The sequence below is a fragment of the Rattus norvegicus genome, chromosome 18 (assembly GCF_036323735.1).
Source record: "Rattus norvegicus strain BN/NHsdMcwi chromosome 18, GRCr8, whole genome shotgun sequence".
NCBI classification, from domain to species: Eukaryota; Metazoa; Chordata; class Mammalia; order Rodentia; family Muridae; genus Rattus; species Rattus norvegicus.
The window spans coordinates 56,394,701-56,412,602 of NC_086036.1; the positions used below are offsets into that span (position 1 = coordinate 56,394,701).

Here is a 17,902-nt window from a genome sequence, read left to right on the forward strand (position 1 = left end):
GTATTCTGAACCAAGGTCTCCACCTTCACCTGGAGAGGAACCTTTGTCTCCCACAACCCAGCCTGAACCCCAGAGCCCGGCTCAGAGTACTTTGGGAATGTGTCGAGTTGGGGTAAGAGTTCCAGTCCTGTTCCAGTGCGCTCAGCCTCATAGGCCTATGGGTCACCGGCCCCTTCCCCCAGCCCTTAGAGCCACAGGCCCCAGGCCAGGCCTGGTTTCCGGAGCTGCCGCCAGCAGGGCCAGCCACACCACACATGGTTTTAATCAGTAGCCTGACTGAATGAATGGTGCCTTGTGCAAGCGCCACAGGGCTCACCTCCAAGGCGGGGCAGGCCAGGTAGGCAGCCTCAGGGAGGGTGGGGTGCAAGGAGACCTCAGCTGGGGAGGGGGATTGGGGCAATGCCACAGTACAGCACAACAGGGACGAGCCAGGGCCTGTGTTCACACAGAGGGGTGAAGTTCCAGCCCTGCCACCCACAGTCAGTGTCTAGGCAGCTGAGGAAACCTCTGAGCCTCAGCCCCACCCTGGCATAGAAGAAGAGAGCTCCCGGCAGGGCAGGGAGGACTCTGAGAAGTAGCACTTGGTACACAGCAAGCACTTGGTATGTTCAGCCCAACCTGTTGGAGGGCAGGGACAGGGGACCCACAAAAGTGAGTAACTAAGGGTAGTGTGCTTCGAGCAAGGTCAGAAAGTTGAAGTAGGTAAAGGGTTCCCGTTACATCTGTGGTTCATTGGCTCCAGGGCCCCTTCCCCTGAGGCTCTCTGCTCACTTCCAAAGGAATTCACCTGAGCCTAGTCAGAAGAGACCTCCCGGACAGTGACAAACCAGCTACCCTCCTCTGCTGCAGCCAGAGCTTAGATGACAGGAACACGGTCATCCGTCGTTCACGAACACTGCTGGGTGTGGCACTCTTCACCCACACTCTTCCGGTTCTCTTTTGTCCACTTGACACAGCTGGGGTGACCTGGGAAGGGGGACTTCACTTAAGAAAATGCCTCCATCAGATTGGCTTCTCAAGCCTGTGGGGCATTTTCCTGATTAATGACTGATTCGGGAGGGCCCAGCCCACTGTGGGCAGTGCCACCCCTAGGCTGGTAGTCCTGGGCTGTACAAGAAAGCAAACATAGCAAACTGGGGATCGAGTGGGTAAGGAGTATCCCTCCGATCCTTCCTCTCCGTCTCTGCTTCAGTTCCTGCTGCCAGGTTCCTGTCTTGAGGTCCTGCCTTGGCTTCTCTCAATGCACTGTGACCTGGGATACGTAAGTGAAATAAACTGGAGGATGTAAGCAGAATTTCCTCTGGGTGCTGGATTTGGTCATGATATTTTACCACGTCAGCAGATGCTGAGCTAAGACCCACGTTATGGCGAGATCATCTTGACCCTTGGCCCTTCTTGTATCTGACAAAGCAGGAAAAGGTAAGTAACCTGGCCATTCACTGAAAGAGGGCTACAGACCACCCCAACCTGTCAGGGAGCATCAAGTCCCCCCTCTCAACCCCCACCTCCTCCCGGGGGGGGGGGTTCTTCAGAGAAGCTGAGGATGCCTTTTCTGTGGGCCTCCAAGGACAGGCTGTTTTACTCCCAATCACCCCGCCCAGTCTCCACTCTGTGCACAGGACCTCCCATGTCAAGGCCGAGGGCCACGGATTTGTATCTTTCATCCCACCTCACCCAGCACCCCACAGCCCGTAGAGAAAGGGATCCTAGGTACCTGAGATGGACAGGAGTGGGGAGATGGGAGGGAAAGGCTCTGGAAGGCTCAAATCACACTGATGACTCCTCACTGGACCAGAGTCGGGGGAGAAAATACAGGCTCCATTCCCCTCACACCCCACAGGCTCCTCACTCCCTGCTCTGTCTTCCCGAAATTACCACTGTGCTGCCTAACTGCCTAACTGTGAGGCCAGTCACACCTCCACCCTGGCTCAGAGGGCCCCACTAGCTCCTCCTCCACCCCTGCTAACCGTCCTTCGAGGCCCAGCCAGGCATCCCATGCACTGTGATACTCAAGGTCTGACTGGGTGAGGCCCCTCTGTGCCCCACAGGTTTCTCTTTCTGGTAGCAGAGCCCAGGGCTTCAGGGAGTTACCCCGAATTCAGAATCCATTTCTGCAGACGAAGGAACTGTTCTAGCCAGCAGAGAGAAGACACCCATCTTTACGGACTGGCTTCCCTTGTACCTATTCTGACCCAGCCGCAGCCAAGCTATAGGTGACAGGCTCGTGTCTTTTGAGTGCCAGCTAGCTCTTAGGCTCTCAGAGGTCTCCAAGCTCAGTGCGAAGCCGTTTAAATGTGTCACTCTCTTCTACATGGCTTGGGACATCCCTCTAGTCGTGGTACTCCTGTAAGAATGGGGCATATACAGCTCTCCAGGGGCCCAGAGTTACCCTCAGCCTGCTTGGCTCTTGATACGATTGGTCAGCCAGGAAGGAAAGTTTCTCTGGTGTGGACACGCTCAAGGGCTTGACCACAAGAATGTTCAGCATGCCTTTGTTTACAATCCAAAACAATCTAAAGTAACCCACATAATCAATGGTTAAAGTCTGGTGCCTTCACAAAACCTAATCCCACAGAGGGGAGGTTACATGACACCAAGAGATGGTGGAAATGTATCTCAGGGACCAGGGCTGAATATAAAATTCTTGGGAAGAGCTGGCTCCAGGCAACTCTGTAAAGAAAGCAGAGGATAAAGACAGGGGTGAGACAGGGGTGAAAGGGGCTTGCAGAGGCGCTAGGGGTCACAGGCAGATCTGCCACCTCAAGCCCAGGGACTGTGGGAGATCTAGCAGTCATAAAAGTTAGGAGACCACAAAATGGGGAGAGTGCTGGTATCTGCTGGTGCCTGTACATCAGCCACCCTGAACACCGTGGGAAGCCTAGACTAACCCAATTTGCACAGCACCGTGAGCAGGGCTTGATCCCACTGCTGGGTCACTTTTATCTCGTTTGTGTGCTTGGACTTCCAGAATGATCTGCAGTGAATGTGTGTCACCTGTATAAAGTGTGCGTTTTGGGATGTGCACGCGTATGTGACTGCATGTGAATGTGTGTGTGTGTGTGTGTGTGTGTGTGTGTGTGTGTGTGTGTGTGACTAAAGGTTGAAAACAGGTGTCTTCCTCAGTCACTCTCCGCTTCTTTGTGTTTCTTTGTGGTACACAGTTGCTCACTAATTCTGGGAATCACCCATTCAGTGGAGCTGGTTGGCTGGAACCCCAGGAACCCCTCTGTTTCCCCTGGGATTCCAGGTCATAGAGCCATGCCCAGCTTCTACATGGGTGCTGGGGATCAGAACAGGTCTTCATGCTATGTAGCAAGCACTTTACCAATGAGACATCTTTCCTGCCCCCTTTATGCTTTAGTTTGAGAATTGGTGTAGTTCTTTTACGAGCTTGTGTTACAATGGAATGAGAATAACATAATTTGATGTAGCAGAAAAATATTTAATATCACGTAAAGACTTTGATAAATATTCTGATTAAAAGAAAGCTTGCGAAGTACAGTAGAGCTGGCCAGTGAGAAGGCTCAGCAGGTAAAGACCCTTGCTACCGTGCCTGACAACCTGAGTTCTATCCCTATAACTCCAGCGCCATGGGATCCAATGCCTTTTTCTGGCCTCCTCAGGCACCAGCAGAGATGTATGGCTACACACACACACGGAGAAATAAATAATAATAAACAATCTTTTTAAAGCTTTATTTAAAAAACTATAGTAGATGTTACAAAAACAATTCTCTGCCAAACACTGAAAGGTGAACGGTGGTCATTTTAGGGATGTGGAACCAGGACGTCGGCACTGGCTAAATCGCCTGTATGTTCTGCATCGTCCACATGGATATTTATAACTTTGGGGATTAACATGTACATATGTGAGCATGCGTATCCCTTAAGGGAACGATTTGGCTCGAAGTTTTTGGCTGTGCTAAAAGCACTCAGACTGTACTCCCAGGCTTTGCCTTGACGCTGCCGCTGTTCCCATCCCCACACAGACGTTCACACCTGCTTCTAATTTGCGCCATCTTGCTGCCCTTCCCAAGTCCTTCATAAAAGATCTGAAGTCTGTGTTGGAACCAGACAAGGCAGAAGCCAGGGCTTGGGTTCCTATCCAGTGGGCGCCCACCACCCCACATCACCTCCTGGGGAACTGTTCCAATTACTGGAGACTCAAAGCAGATCCAAAGACAGAACTATAAACACCACAGGCAGAGGCCCATAAACATCTGGGTAAATGACTCCAGCTGTGCAGATGGGCCCTGGCCCTCATTCACACTGGGACCGGAGGGGACTGGCTGGCCACAAGGAATGCCCTCTGATTCTTCCTTAGACCATGAACTACCCAGAGTTACAGACTTGCTGGGAGAGCTGCACAGGGTGAAATCACATTCAAGAGAGTAAGAACATGGAGGCCAAAGATTCTCAGCCATTTAAGGTGCATTACCTATGTATAAATTGGGGAAGAAAGGCAGTAACAAACTAACTGGACATGAGTTCTAGTACTTTATAAATAATTCACAAGTCAATGCCCAGGCATAAATTCTCACAATTTGTCTATACTATACTAGGTATACATAACAAATTGGTAACATAAATGTATGCTATAATAAACTAATTTTCTTTTTGGAGACAATATCTGATGTACGTTGGTCCTAAGTCCCGGCCTTCCTGCCTCCACCTTTGAAGGAGGTACTGCAATTACAGGCATGCAGCATCACACCCTGCTTGCTGGTACATCTTTTAATGTTGATAGAAGCATCTGTGGGTATCTTCAATGGGAGAGCATGCAAAGACAAGCCAGGGGGACTTCCTGTAGGAAGGGAGCTAGAAGGCCTGAGTGACAGGCAGAAGCCTCCAAAGCTCTAGTGGCAGGTAAAGGGGAAATCTGCGGGTTAAGGAGCTCCTAAGACTCTTGTGGGGAGGCTCATCAAGCACTCTGGGCTAAAATGTCCAAGATTCGCCAGTCCTGGAGCTCTAATCCTGCCTACACAACAGAATCCCCGGGGAGCGAGGTGAAGCCTAACTGGCTTGCATGCGACCAGGAAAATCTGAGCCAGGCCAGCAGGACCTGAGTTTCTGACTGTGTACCAGTTGCCTGATGCGAGCCATCTGGCCTGGTGGGCATTTGGGAACCTCTGCTCTGTGGATGGCTTGTGGGATAGAGGGCGACCCACGATTCCTGCCCAAGTCAAACCATCTGACCACTGTCAGGCAGTCACTGTCAGGCAGCTGGACGTCACCCCATGTTCGGGGAGTCCTCATAGGTAGTTAGGGTTCCAGGATACCCTCAACCCCCCCCCACACGCACACAGATAGCTCACACTGCCTCCCCTATCTCAACATCCTGAGTTCCGTGCCAGGGGCTGGAAGCTTCTCAGCTGCTCAGCCCAAGAGCAGGTACAAAGGCTCTCAGAGCAGGGGCAGCTAGGGGCCCAGGTAGAGTCAAAGACACAATGTTCACCCAGAAGCACAAGACTCTGCACTCCAGCCCTGGCAGTGAAGTCAAACAGCACCAACGAGAGCACAAACCCACACAGAAGCCATTCCAGAAAAAGTGCCCTGAAGGGTAGAAAGATTCGTGCAGGGAACAGGCCGGGGATTGTCCAAGTCGGTCCTCGCTCTGGCCCAGGGTACGGCAGGAGCCCCACCTCCTGCCCACATCACAGCAGTTGACCTGGGCTCCAGCAGCGGAGCCCGTCCCAAACCTCCCCTGGCACGCCTGCAGACATCCGCCCTCCTCTACGGCTGGTCATGGGACCTTCCCAGTCCTCCCTCTGAATCCTACAGGGCGGGTGTAGGCGGGAGTGAGGGACACGTTCCAATCCTGCCTCCGAGATCAAAACCTCCTTTTCTAGATGGCCCTAGGCCACGACTTTCTTAAACGAGGTCACACCTGGACAAGCCATTCTCTGCACACTGGCATTTCCACCTATGCTCTTTGTTGTGGTCTGTGAGAATTTCGGAGCAACAGAGCCGGGCACTTGGCAGCCAAACTGAACAATTAAGTTCAATCACAGAGTTCCAAATGGTGGACAGACTGGGGACTCCTATGAGTTTTTTCTGACCTCACATGGGCTGTGGCATCCATGTATGAGCACACACGTGCACACAAATAAGTGAAAATCATTATTATTATTATTATTATTATTATTATTATTACTACTACTACTACTACTACTACTACTACTACTACTACTACTACTACTAGTGGGGCTGTTTTTTTTCAAGACAGGGTTTCTCTGTGTATCCCTGGCTGTCCTAGAACTCAAGAGATCTGCCTGCCTCTGCCCCCCAAATGCTGGAATTACAGGCGTGTGCCACCACCACCCAGCTAAAAACATTTTCAGAAATGAAGTTTTTAGCTGGGCAGTGGGGGGGCATGTACCTTTAATCTCAGTGCTCTGGGAGGCAGAGCTAACGTCCAGGCCTGCAACCCCTATCTATACTTGATAAGGTACCATCTGAAGCCATCATGAGTTACATAGCAGGACCCTGTTTTAAAAAATAAAAAGTAGTGGGCTGGGGATTTAGCTCAGTGGTAGAGCGCTTACCTAGGAAGCGCAAGGCCCTGGGTTCGGTCCCCAGCTCTGAAAAAAAGAACCAAAAAAAAAAATAAATAAATAAATAAATAAAATAAAAAGTAGGGTTGGGGATTTAGCTCAGTGGTAGAGCGCTTGCCTAGCAAGCACGAGGCCCTGGGTTCGGTCCCCAGCTCCAAAAAAAAGAACCAAATAAATAAATAAACAAACAAACAAACAAACAATAAAAAGTAAAAAATTACATCAAAACGGGCCAGCAAGATGGCCGGCCGAGCTGGTAAAGGTGCTGACAAGCCAGGCGACCCATGTTGGATCCCTGGAACCTACAAATGGAAGGGGAAAAGCCAACTCGAGAAAGTTGTCCTCTGATCTTCATGACATACATGTTAATGCATGTGTGTACATGTAAGCCATACATTTTTAAAGATATGGCCTCACTCTGTAGCTGTGGCTAGCTGAGAACTCTCCGTGTGGACCAGGCTGGCCTCAAAATCACAGAGATCTCCTGCCTCTGGCTTACGAGTGCTGCCACCATGCCTGGCAAAAAACAGGAGCAAGAACAAAAACAAAACGCCCTTTATCTTAAAAACTGTATTAAAATGAAGTTTCGGTAGATGCTACAAGATACCTGAACTTTATAAACACCATGCTGGGGGCTGGCAAGATGGCTCAGTGGGTAAAGGTGCTTGCCACAGGAGTCTGATCCCTAGAACTCAGGAAGCAGAGAACCAACTTCACAAGGTCGTACTTTGATCTCCACATCCATGCTGTGGCATCCATGTGCCTGCACTTACATACATCATGCACACTCACAAAGGAGTAAGAAGAAAGAAAGAGAGAGAGAGAGAGAGAGAGAGAGAGAGAGAGAGAGGAAGGAAGGAAGGAAGGAAGGAAGGAAGGAAGGAAGGAAGGAAGGGGAAGGGAAGGGGAAGGGAAGGGGAAGGGAAGGGAAGAGAAGAGAAGAGAAGAGAAGAGAAGAGAAGAGAAGAGAAGAGAAGAGAAAAAAAGAAAAGAAGAGGAAAAAGAGCTGGGCTGGAGAGATGGCTCAGTGGTTAAGAGCACTGACTGCTCTTCCAGAGGTCCTGAGTTCAAATCCCAGCAACCACATGGTGGCTCACAACCATCTGTAATGGGATCTGATGCCCTCTTCTGGTGTGTCTGAAGAAAGTGATGGTGTACTCATGTAAATAAATCTAAAAAAAAAAAAAAAAAAAAGCTAAGTGAAAGAAACCAGGCACAAAAGCCCTATCATACAGAATTTCATTCACATGAAGTGCCCGGTGTCAGCAACCCACAGACACAAAAAGCATTAGCCATGGTGGGTACACTCCTGTCTCAGTTCTCTGGAGGCTCAGGCAGGATCCCAAGTTCAAAGTCCACCTGGGCTGCATGAACAGACCCTGTCTCCAGGAGATAAACGGAAGGAAAGAAGGGGGAGGAGGAAGAGGAAAGAAGGGGGAGGAGGGAGGGGAGGGAAGGAATGGTATAATGTTGGGAGGAGGAGAGAAGTAATGAAATTGGCAGTGATAGTACACGACTCTTTATGCACATTGGGATTCTGTATCAATGTCTGAGCTACATTCCAGCCCACGAGTCACTATTAAATGGTGCTGACCTATGCGAATGGCAGTGCTATTCCTCCCTCTTCCAGCTTTTTAAGAGTTTGAGGGGGGTGGGGGTTGGAAAGATGGCCCAGCACTGACTGCTCTTCCAGAGGTCTCCCTGAGTTCAATGCCCAGCAACCACATGGCGGCTCACAAGGGATCGGTGTTGATGCTTCCTTGGGGAACTGACAGTGGTGGCTCCTTAAGCACTCTGCTTTTCCTTGCTGGGAAGTTTTAGGGTTTTTCCATTTGCTGGGTTTGAGTATGGGCTAGGCTTGTAGCTCAGTTTGGTGCTCCTGTAGCATGAAGCCCTGGGTTTACTCCTTAGTACCGTGATCTCAGAGCTTGAGAGGTGGAGGCAGGGATATCACAGGGTCGTCATCCTCAGCTGGACAGCTCGAGGACAGCCTGGAGTCTTGAGAGTCTGTCTAGAAGAAAAAAACAAAACAATCACTTCTCCACCTTGTGGCTAAGACCAAGTATTTGATTGGCTGGTCAGTGGCCAGCTGGTTGAGCGATCTGGAGGGAGAGGGCTTGCTATCTAAGCCCAAGTAGGCCTCAAACTCGTGATAATTTCCCTGCCTCTGCCTCGAGTGTGTCCCAGTATGCCATGCTCTTGCTGGGAGTGTTTTTCTCTCCTGACTCTGTCTACTGGATGGCCCATGGCTTCTGGGCATCTCTAGGAATCTGTCCACTTCACCTAAGCTCTCGGGTGTGTTGCTGTGCAGCTGTTCCTGTGGTCTCCCAACCTCCTTTTGTTTCTGTGCTAGCCAGCAGCTGCACAGAACTCTAAGGATCACTCAGACTCCCAGATCACCAACCCTTCAATTCCAAGAGTTCTGGGAAAAGCCATCAAATATGGTGTTTCTATGCTTCTGTGCAGGACGGTCCCTCTGGACCAATGTGGCAGTGCCGCTTCAGGCTCAGGGATGGGCTGTATGGACTGGACACCAGGATCTAGAGAAGACCCTGGCACACTTCCTACACAACAACTGGCTTCTACAATGAGCTCTTCAGGTTCAGAAGCCTCACACCTCCCAGAAGGCTGTTTTGGCTTCTGTTACCCAAGTCACATTTTACAAATGGGGAACCAAGTCGCCTGCTCCAAACCACAGGGCCGATATCTGGCCAGATATGAGATCAGATCTATCCTCTTGAAATGTTTTGATGGCTATGCTAGCAGCTTATCTTTCACAGGATGATGCCAGGATGGGGCAAAGGCTCAGAATGGCAGGCTCCAACTTCTCCACACACCGTGACACAGGAGCCTCTCTCCCCGCCCCCCCCCACCCCGTACAAGGCAGAGGATTGCCATGCACTGGTGCCTAGGAGCTCTGTGAAAAGGAACAGAGAATGACACGAAGAAAACAAACCAGGAGAATGTTTGTTTGCTCGGCTGCTTACAGGAATAAAATAATTCTGGGAAGATCTATCTACAAAGCCAGCTGTGGTGGCTTCCTGTGGAGCAGTGCTCTGGGGACGCGCATTAGTACACCCTGCTAAGCTTTTGCTGGTTTTATTTTGCTGAAAATATATTCTTCTAAGGTCCTAAGGTGGCCCATCCTAGGCTGCCTGTCCAGCCCTGTGAGAACAGAGTCAAGCACAGGGAGTCGTCCCACTCTGTCCCCAAGGCCAGAGCTGTTTGCCAGCCTCAGCCCCAGGAGGCAGGACTACAGAGGGGACTTTTGACTTCTGTCAGCCACACTGGCCATTATCAAAGATCTGCGGACTTCAGATTTTCTATCTGCAGGTGTGACCATCAATCTCAGGGCCTAGTTACAAATACTGAGAGGACAGCTCCCAAGAGCAGATAGAGTGCCTGGCCAACATGCGGGGGCACCTTTGTCCTACGTGTTTAATGTCCCCCAGCCTTAGTGTAATGCTACCTCACATTAGTAACCACAAGCCCAGTCTGGAGATGAGCGATCACCTTCGAGAAACTGGGCTGAGAGTGCCCCCTGGTGGGCACATCCTAAACTGTACCAAAAGCACAACAAAATCCAGCTTGCTTTCCTGTTAGCCCGAAATATTCCAGTGTGCACTATGTAGACAAGGCTGGTCTCGAACTCATGGCAATCCTCCTGCCTAAGCTCTCAGGTGCAGGTATAACAGGCATGAGTCACCAGGCCCAGCTTCAGTGTGTACCCTAGACAATGTCCAACTCCTAAATAGGATAACAGCAGAAATCATGGTGTCATTTTTGAGAGAACACTATTCCCTAGACAGCATAGTCCAGATTCACAAATTGACCTTCATAGCTGGTTATCTAATGGCCCAGGTTTGTTTCTGGGGTTGTCTGTGGCAAACGAATGCCAGGTCAGTCTTCTTCAGTTCCTAGCCTTGCTGTTGTTGGGAATTTCAGCAAGTTACTTGGTGAAAGGTCTTGATGGTGATGTGTTTCTTCCCCTTGGATGGTGATTTCACAGGTAGAAAGCTAGGTCCTCAGGGCATTTCATCAGGGGCCGCATGATGTCAGTCTTTCCAATATTGATGATTACGACTCCAAACCCCACCACCATCACCCCACCTGGGCACCCACCCCACCCTACCCCTGTGAGAGAGGAACCAACCTTAAGGGGAGCTGGTTTGCCTGCAGTCAGTCAGGTTCTCAACCTGGAGGGCTTCGCAGATGTTCAGAACAAACGACAAAGGCTTCCACCAGCATCCTGGGCCTGCTCAAAACCCTTCCTAGAAGGAACCTGAGGGCTGGATGGGGGCAGCACTGCCCCCCCACCCCCCGCAGTGCACCATTCCAAGGCAAGCTGCCCTGAGCCCCCTTTCCTGCTTCTTCTAGAGTTTTGGTTCTGCAATCGATGTCTCAGCAGAGGCTAAAGGCCCCTTAACTCTCCTAACTCCCCTCTCCCTCCTCCGGAAACGGCCAGGGCAGTAGGTTTGATGGGGGACACATTTGTATATCCAGTGTATATAATCCAACACTCTCATTACACAACCGGTCACACCGTATGGATGAGTCACAAAGAAACCGCCCAAGATTCGGAGACTGGGGCAATTAGTGTGCATGTGTGCAGATGTGAATGCAGGTGCACACAAATGTGGAGACCAGACACACTGTCAGGTGTTGTTAGCCGCCCTTCTCTCGTTAGTCTGATGGCCAGGCAGGCCTGAACGACTGGTCAGCAAGCCCCGGGTGTCTCTTCCCCTCACTGGAATTGCAACAAAACCAGATTATCAATCAATCAATCAATCATGAACTCTGAGGCTTAAACTCAGGTCCCAGCGCTTGACTGTCACGTCATAAGGATTCCCTATCAAGGAGTGTTCCTGGTACTTTGCTCTTATGAAACATCACCTGTGCTGACTTTTTTTTTTTTTTTTTTTTTTTTTTTTTTGTCAACTTGACACAAACTAGAGTCATTTGAGGAGAGGGAAGCTCTTTTTTGAGAGACTTTGGATATTTTAAAGAGACCAAACTTTTAAATGCTCTGGTGACATTAACATGGTATCTTCGGGCCAAGAAAGAAGAGGTTGTGATGTAATAGTGCTGTATTTATGTTGCGGTTTAAAAGGGTGTCAGCTATGTTAGTTCTCTTGTCGACCTGACACAGCCAGTCACCTGAGAAACTGTCCCAGTCAGACTGGCCCGTAGGCAGCCTGTGGAGCCTTTTCTTGTTGTATGACCTAAAGGGCATAGCCTGCTGTAGGTACTGCTACTAGGGCGGTGGTGCTGGGGAAACTGAGCAAGCCGGGAAGCAGCACCGTTCTATCATCTCTGCTTTAGTTCCTGCTTCCAGATTCCTGCCCTAAGTCCCTGCTCTGCTTCCCTCAGTGATGGGCTGTGAGGTGTGCGCTGACATAAACCATTTCCTTCCAGGTTGCTTTTGGTCATGGTGTTTATTGAAGCAAAAGAAACCACACTAGAAAACTACCCGAAGGCTTTTCTGTAAAGTCTCTTCCAGAGGCTTGGGACACTTGGTTAACGTAGTGTGGTGCGGTGGGGTGGGGTGGGGTGCAGTGCAGTCTAGTCAGGCTAGAGGGTCAGAGGGACTTTGGTTCACCAAGGTGTTAGCATTGTGCAATTCTTTTTTTTTTTTTTTTTTTTTTTGGTTCTTTTTTTTCGGAGCTGGGGACCGAACCCAGGGCCTTGCGCTTCCTAGGTAAGCGCTCTACCACTGAGCTAAATCCCCAGCCCCGCATTGTGCAATTCTTGAGAACACTGCAAACAGATGGGCTAGGTTTTTCTATTTCACAGAATCATAGAATTCCAGAATAGTTTGAGGATAGATAGGCAGACAGAGAGATGATAAGATAGATGGATGAATGGATGGACAGACAGATGGACGAGAATAAGCTGAGGTGCTCATTCTCACTCCAACTAGAGCACACCTGCCTCTGCTGCCTTCCTATTCCGTGACTCAGGAAGCTTCCTCAGTGTCTTCACAGCATGGCACAAACCTCCTATCTCCACCTTCCCTTGGAGTCGAAGGTCAGACACAAGAACAGGACCCATACATACAAACAGAATCCCATTTTATTAGCAGTTAGTTCAAGATTGTACATTAATGGAGGAAAGTTCCCACATTTAACACAACCCAAAACGGCTGGTTCAAGAGCCCTCTTCAGGTGAGCTGGGTAGCATGCCCTCTGCGACCCCTCCCCACCCCTGCAGGGAAGGAGCCCTCTGCCTGCTTCCCACACGTGCCCCCCACCCACTCAGTTGGCCCTCTTCTCTCCCCAGGAAATAACATGAATTTCATGCACAAATTACAAAAAGAGCCCTCTTGCCCATAAGAAAAGCTAGCTCAGTCATAGAAAACCCTTTCCTCTGGGATCCTCCTCCAGGCCAGGGAAAGAGGCTGAGGGGAGGAGCTTCTTAGGTGAAACATTGCCGGGAGTCTCCCCTGGCCTTCCCGCTGGCCCTCAGTCACTGCCCTGCTGCTCAGAGCCCACAGACAGACAACCCTAACCCCAGCACTGCATGGGAGGCCTGGGGAAAAGGGGTGGGGCAGACTCTCAGCCTCAGATCACAGCCGAGTCTTGCGTGGACATGAAAACCCCAGCTGAAGCCTTCATCTCCTCATTTTATGGAGGAAGACTGACGTGGCCACCCACTGTACCCAGTCCTCTCACACCTCAGCCCAGAGGAGGCCTTTCTCTGTCGAAGCCCTCCCTGTCATAGCTTGAGGTCTTGTCTCTGCTCCAGTGCACACTGACCAACGAGAGAATGAAGACCCCACAGAACAGAAGCAGGGAAACCAAAACAAAGACAGAAAGGGAAAGAGATGGAGAAAGACAGATGCCATGCTTAGCATGGGGCAGCCCGGCTCCTCTAAGCTGTGCACAATTATTCTGACAACTCAGTGCCCAGCCTGGCTGGCCTGCCATGGTCAGTCCAGCAGGCCATCCCACCCAGAGCCCTCAGCCCCTATCCAATGTGATGCTGCTTCTTTGGGGAGCCCCTTCCCCTCCTCCAAGCTGGTTCGGCCCTCCCTTCAGGTGGCAGTGGAAGGAGGCACACTACAGGCAGGAGGGAAATGCCACATCAGCACAAAATATAAAATTGCCCTTGAAAGCCGGTGGGCTAAAGGAGGAAACATCAGACCTGGAATGTGGGATTTCTATATGACAACACACCCTCTGGCCTTAAAAGAACACCATTTGGGGATGGAAGAGGTGGCACACACATTTCACCCCAGAGCTCGGGAGGCAGAGGCAGGTGGATCTCTGAGTTCCAAGCCAGCCTGGTTCACACAATATTTTCCAGAACAGGCAGATTTACATGATGAGACCATGTCTCAAAAACACAAACAAAATACCATTTTGAACTGGGCCTTATAAGTGCAGACATTTAATCTCAGCTTTTGAGAGTCAAGTGGATCTCTATGAGTTCCAGGGCTAGCCTGGTCTACATAGCAAATTCCAGGCTAGCCAGGGCTATATAATGAGACTTTGTCTCAAACAAAGAAAAAACAAAAAAAAAAACAAAAAAACAAAAGGTTTTTTTTTTTTTTTAAATCTGATGGGCAGAGGGAAAACTCTTTAGCTTTCAAAGAAACTTGTAAATAAAATACAATGTTCTTGGGGTTGGGGATTTAGCTCAGTGGTAGAGCGCTTGCCTAGCAAGCGCAAGGCCCTGGGTTCGGTCACCAGCTCTGAAAAAAAAAAGAAAAAAAAAATACAATGTTCTTTCCCTGACTGGATCCAATACTAAAACCAGGTATAATGGGAGGTTGGGGGCAACTTTAGGTACAGACTAGACAGTGGCTGTTAGTGGGATGGGACTACTGTCTTGGCTGTGGCACTGGCTGGTCTGGTAGAAGGCCCTACCTCTTAGGGCAACACCAGGGATAAGCAGTCTCCTGATACTGCACCTCACACTTAAAACACAGGTACGCGTAGACAGAGAGGAAACAAACTGGCCAATGCTCCTTCAGTCTAGCTGAAAGGTGACTGGCAGTCACACACCAACGGTGAGACAGTCCTGAGCTTGCTCTTGCCACTAACACACCTATGGGGCTCTAGGGTGAGACAGGCCAGCAGTTTTCCTCCTCTGGAAATGAGCAGACTCAGAAGCACCCACTGCTCATACATCGATAGGGGTTTGAAAGGTCCATTTTAGCTTTGTCCTCATCCCCTATGTTCCCCAAGGTGCCTGCCCCATAGAAAGCTCTAGAACCTGGAATGAATGAGGCAGCTGCAGGTGAGCTGCACCCACAAGGCAAAGGCTGTTGGTAGAGACTGCAGAAGGGACAGGGAGGAGGGAGTGGCCTGATCAACCCAAGTGATTTCCCTCAAACTTGTTTTTGTTTGTCTAAGTGTTTTTAGTCAGTCAGTGGACATTCTAGTTGAGAGCAAGACCCCATATCTACAAGGTGTGGCAGTGTCTGGGCCCAGCACTGAAAGGGACACAGCAGCAATCTCCTCCAGGGTTTTAGAAGGAAATGGACCAGAGAGAACCTCTTCCCTGCTCTGCCAGGGTCTCAAACCAGCTTGCTTCCACCAGAGGCCAGAGGCAGAGACTAACAGGGCTGCATGCTGTACCAAGGCCACTCCAACCACCCTAACTCAGCTCTCACATGGTCTCACACAGAGAGTAGCTTTCAGAACACAGGAGCCATCCTCACTGACAGGTGGGAGGTGAGGCTAAGGGCATGCGCTCTGACCTAACCCTGAGTCTGGTTCTAGCTTGCTGGCAGGGCATTTGAGCATGCCTCAGAGGGACTGTGTAGGGACTAAGATCCACAGGTTCCAAGACCCCAGTGAGAAACACGATGTGATATGGCTCTCTGCACACCAAAACCATGCATGCAGGTCCCTCTGAGCATTCCGCACCCTCCACCACAGTGGAGAACTCCAGAAGAGAATAGCTCATAATGAAGACTACCCCAGCTCCCAGGATGGATGGGCTCTGGAAACAAGAGAACACAGCAGGAAAAGTGCAGGTCTTGGAAGGGAAGGCTCGAAGGCACCTGGCTAGGAAAGAATGGTTTGTCCCCATGTCCTGGAATGACCACAGCTCTGTGACTGAGGGACAGACAGGAACCTAGAACACAGTGGGGTCCTCAAGGTGGGCTCAGAGGCAGTATGGTACTGGAAGAGCATGGGGCTCAGAATCAGGAGCCTGCTTCTAACAGCTCTGTGACCTTGACCAAAGCCACCTCCCATTCCTGGACCCACCTTGTGCCCATCGTCTTGGGACCCTTCCATGCCCAGGAAGCCAGAATGTCCTGGATGGCTGGTGGACACTGGACTGGCAGTTGAAGGGATGTGAGGGTTGCAGGAGAAGAGGAAACCCAACCTCAGTCACTTCACATTGTGAAAAGGTGGACAGAAACAGAATCCAAACAGAAAACAGCCAAAGACCCTGTGTCTGCAGGGACTAGAGACAGTTCTGTAGGTCCCTGTGGGCACCCCACTCCAAGGCAGCCCCTAACCTAGCACCATGTGATGGGGGAGGGGGAGGCCAGCTCAGGGCCCCAGGGCCCCCAGCCCAGGCCAGCCTTTCCTTGTGGCCCAAACACCCCACGGCCACTCAGCTTTGTAAGGCCAGACTATTCTGGGAGAGTTGGTCTTCTTTCCATCTGTGCATCTCTGTTCCCTCCGCAGAAGAGGGCAGAGGGACCCTTAAGCCATCGCCCTGAGGCCTAGGCGCTCACAGACACTCACCTTCCCTTCCACCTCATTCTCTAGCATTAAGATACGACATTCTTTGAGGCTAGGGCTTGCCACCGTTGTGTATGACTGAATTAAAAACAAACCCAACCAAAAAAAAATATAATATATATATATACACATTATATATATATATATATATATATATATAAAACACAGTGTGACCCCAGCACCCAGGGTATAAACTCTGGCACCAAGAAAAAAAAACACAAAATATTAAAATACTTTAGCTTCTTAGTATTTGGGAGGTTGGGGGGGTCTCTGGGGACCCTCAGCCACAGGTTGCCAGGCAAAGCAGTAGAGAGCAGTGCTGCTGACTCTGCTTGCCTGCCGGGCCGAGGCGGTGGCTGGGAGACAGTATATGTACATGGGAGTATGAACACTGGCAGACTCCTGACTCGCCTCAGCCTTTACCACAGGAAACACCACAGGTCACATCCAGGTGAACAGGACAGGGCCAAGGCCCATGTCTCTGGGCCCAGTGGCAGGGCAGTGGCCCAGGGCCAACAAGAGACCATGAGCACTAGGTGGATACAATAGGGACCAGAGAGTCTTTCCCCCAAAGGGGAGATGAGATTGATACTAATAACCCAAATACTGAGTCGTATGTCCTCTCAAGATGGCCACCCTCACATTCAATCTATGAGTGCATCTGGGTGCCTACCTAAACCCTGGCGGGGCCTGGCTCAAACCCTCAGGGACATGCCCAGTCTTTCTCTCTAGTTGGGCGAGAGGCCCAGCTGCGCTCCTCTCCCTTACTGTCTGGAGGACAGAGAAATATGACAGCTAATACTGAGGGGACATCCTGCTGGAGCAGGGGTGGTATGACACAGAACAGGGCAGGACTGGCCGAACACAGTGAGGGACAGGAGAGAGTCTCCAGGACTCCTCCTACCAGGAAATGACCTTCCACCAACAGGAAGTGCTCTCCCCAGGCAGGGAGGCTGCGAAGGAACGGAATGGACCTCTGGTCCCACAGAGGTCCCACAGCCACACATCCAGCAGTGGATGCTCTGAGGCGCTTGCAGACCTGCCTGGGCTTCCGGCTCTGGTGGGCCTTAGCAGGGTATTGCTCGTTGCTCCTGGCTGGCTGGGGCCAGCATCCTTCGAGGCAGGTCAGTCTGGCTCAGTGTGAGGCAGGACATCCCTGCTAACACAAGCGTTCTGGCTGGCTGTGGTGGCCAAGGCTACCTGGTGTTCTGGAGGTCTTCCCGCAGCCAGGTGGGCAGTGTCTGGCCCATCTTATACAGCAGCTTAGAGAGCTCAATGTTGTGGTCCCGGTAGTAATCCTTTAGGAAGGCTCGGGACTGCAATGGGAAGAAAGCTGAGGTGAGGGGTGACATGCCAGTATAACTGCCTCCCACAACACCACACTCTGTCTCTCCTATAAAGAAACCTCCGGACAAAATGCTCACGTAGGAGGAGCACCAAAGCACAATACCCAAGGTCAAAACCCACGGGAGAGAAGAGAGCATTCATCAAAGCCAACGGCAAAAAGGAAAAACAAAACAGGGTCAATCTGCGACCCTGTGACCTGAACGTGCTTACAATGTTCTCCTCTGCAAGAGTGGCCCATCTCTCTCTTGCACCGGTTTAAATCCTGGGGTATGGCCTTTAACTCTACCCTCTAGTCTAC

The 17,902-nt window shown here is 50.7% G+C and overlaps 1 protein-coding gene and 1 long non-coding RNA gene across 7 annotated transcripts in view; one reads left to right on the forward strand and one right to left on the reverse strand.

Annotated features, from left to right (window-relative positions):
- Positions 1-1,141: 1,141 nt before the first annotated feature.
- On the forward strand, positions 1,142-9,371 carry LOC120098275 (uncharacterized). The gene is made up of 3 exons (XR_005496428.2): positions 1,142-1,261; positions 1,343-1,419; positions 9,020-9,371. It is a non-coding gene; the product is annotated as an uncharacterized LOC120098275 (long non-coding RNA).
- Positions 9,372-12,607: 3,236 nt separating this feature from the next.
- Positions 12,608-17,902, reverse strand: part of Ndst1 (N-deacetylase and N-sulfotransferase 1) — a 62,700-nt gene continuing 57,405 nt past the window's right edge. For 5 of the 6 annotated variants that reach the window (XM_017600932.3, XM_017600930.3, XM_017600929.3 and 2 more), the window contains one exon: positions 12,608-17,573. In XM_017600932.3, the coding sequence (XP_017456421.1) occupies positions 17,454-17,573 (120 nt within the window). In that variant the 3' untranslated portion in view covers positions 12,608-17,453. The remainder of the gene's footprint in view (positions 17,574-17,902) is intronic. The other variant, NM_024361.2, reaches the window with a different exon arrangement.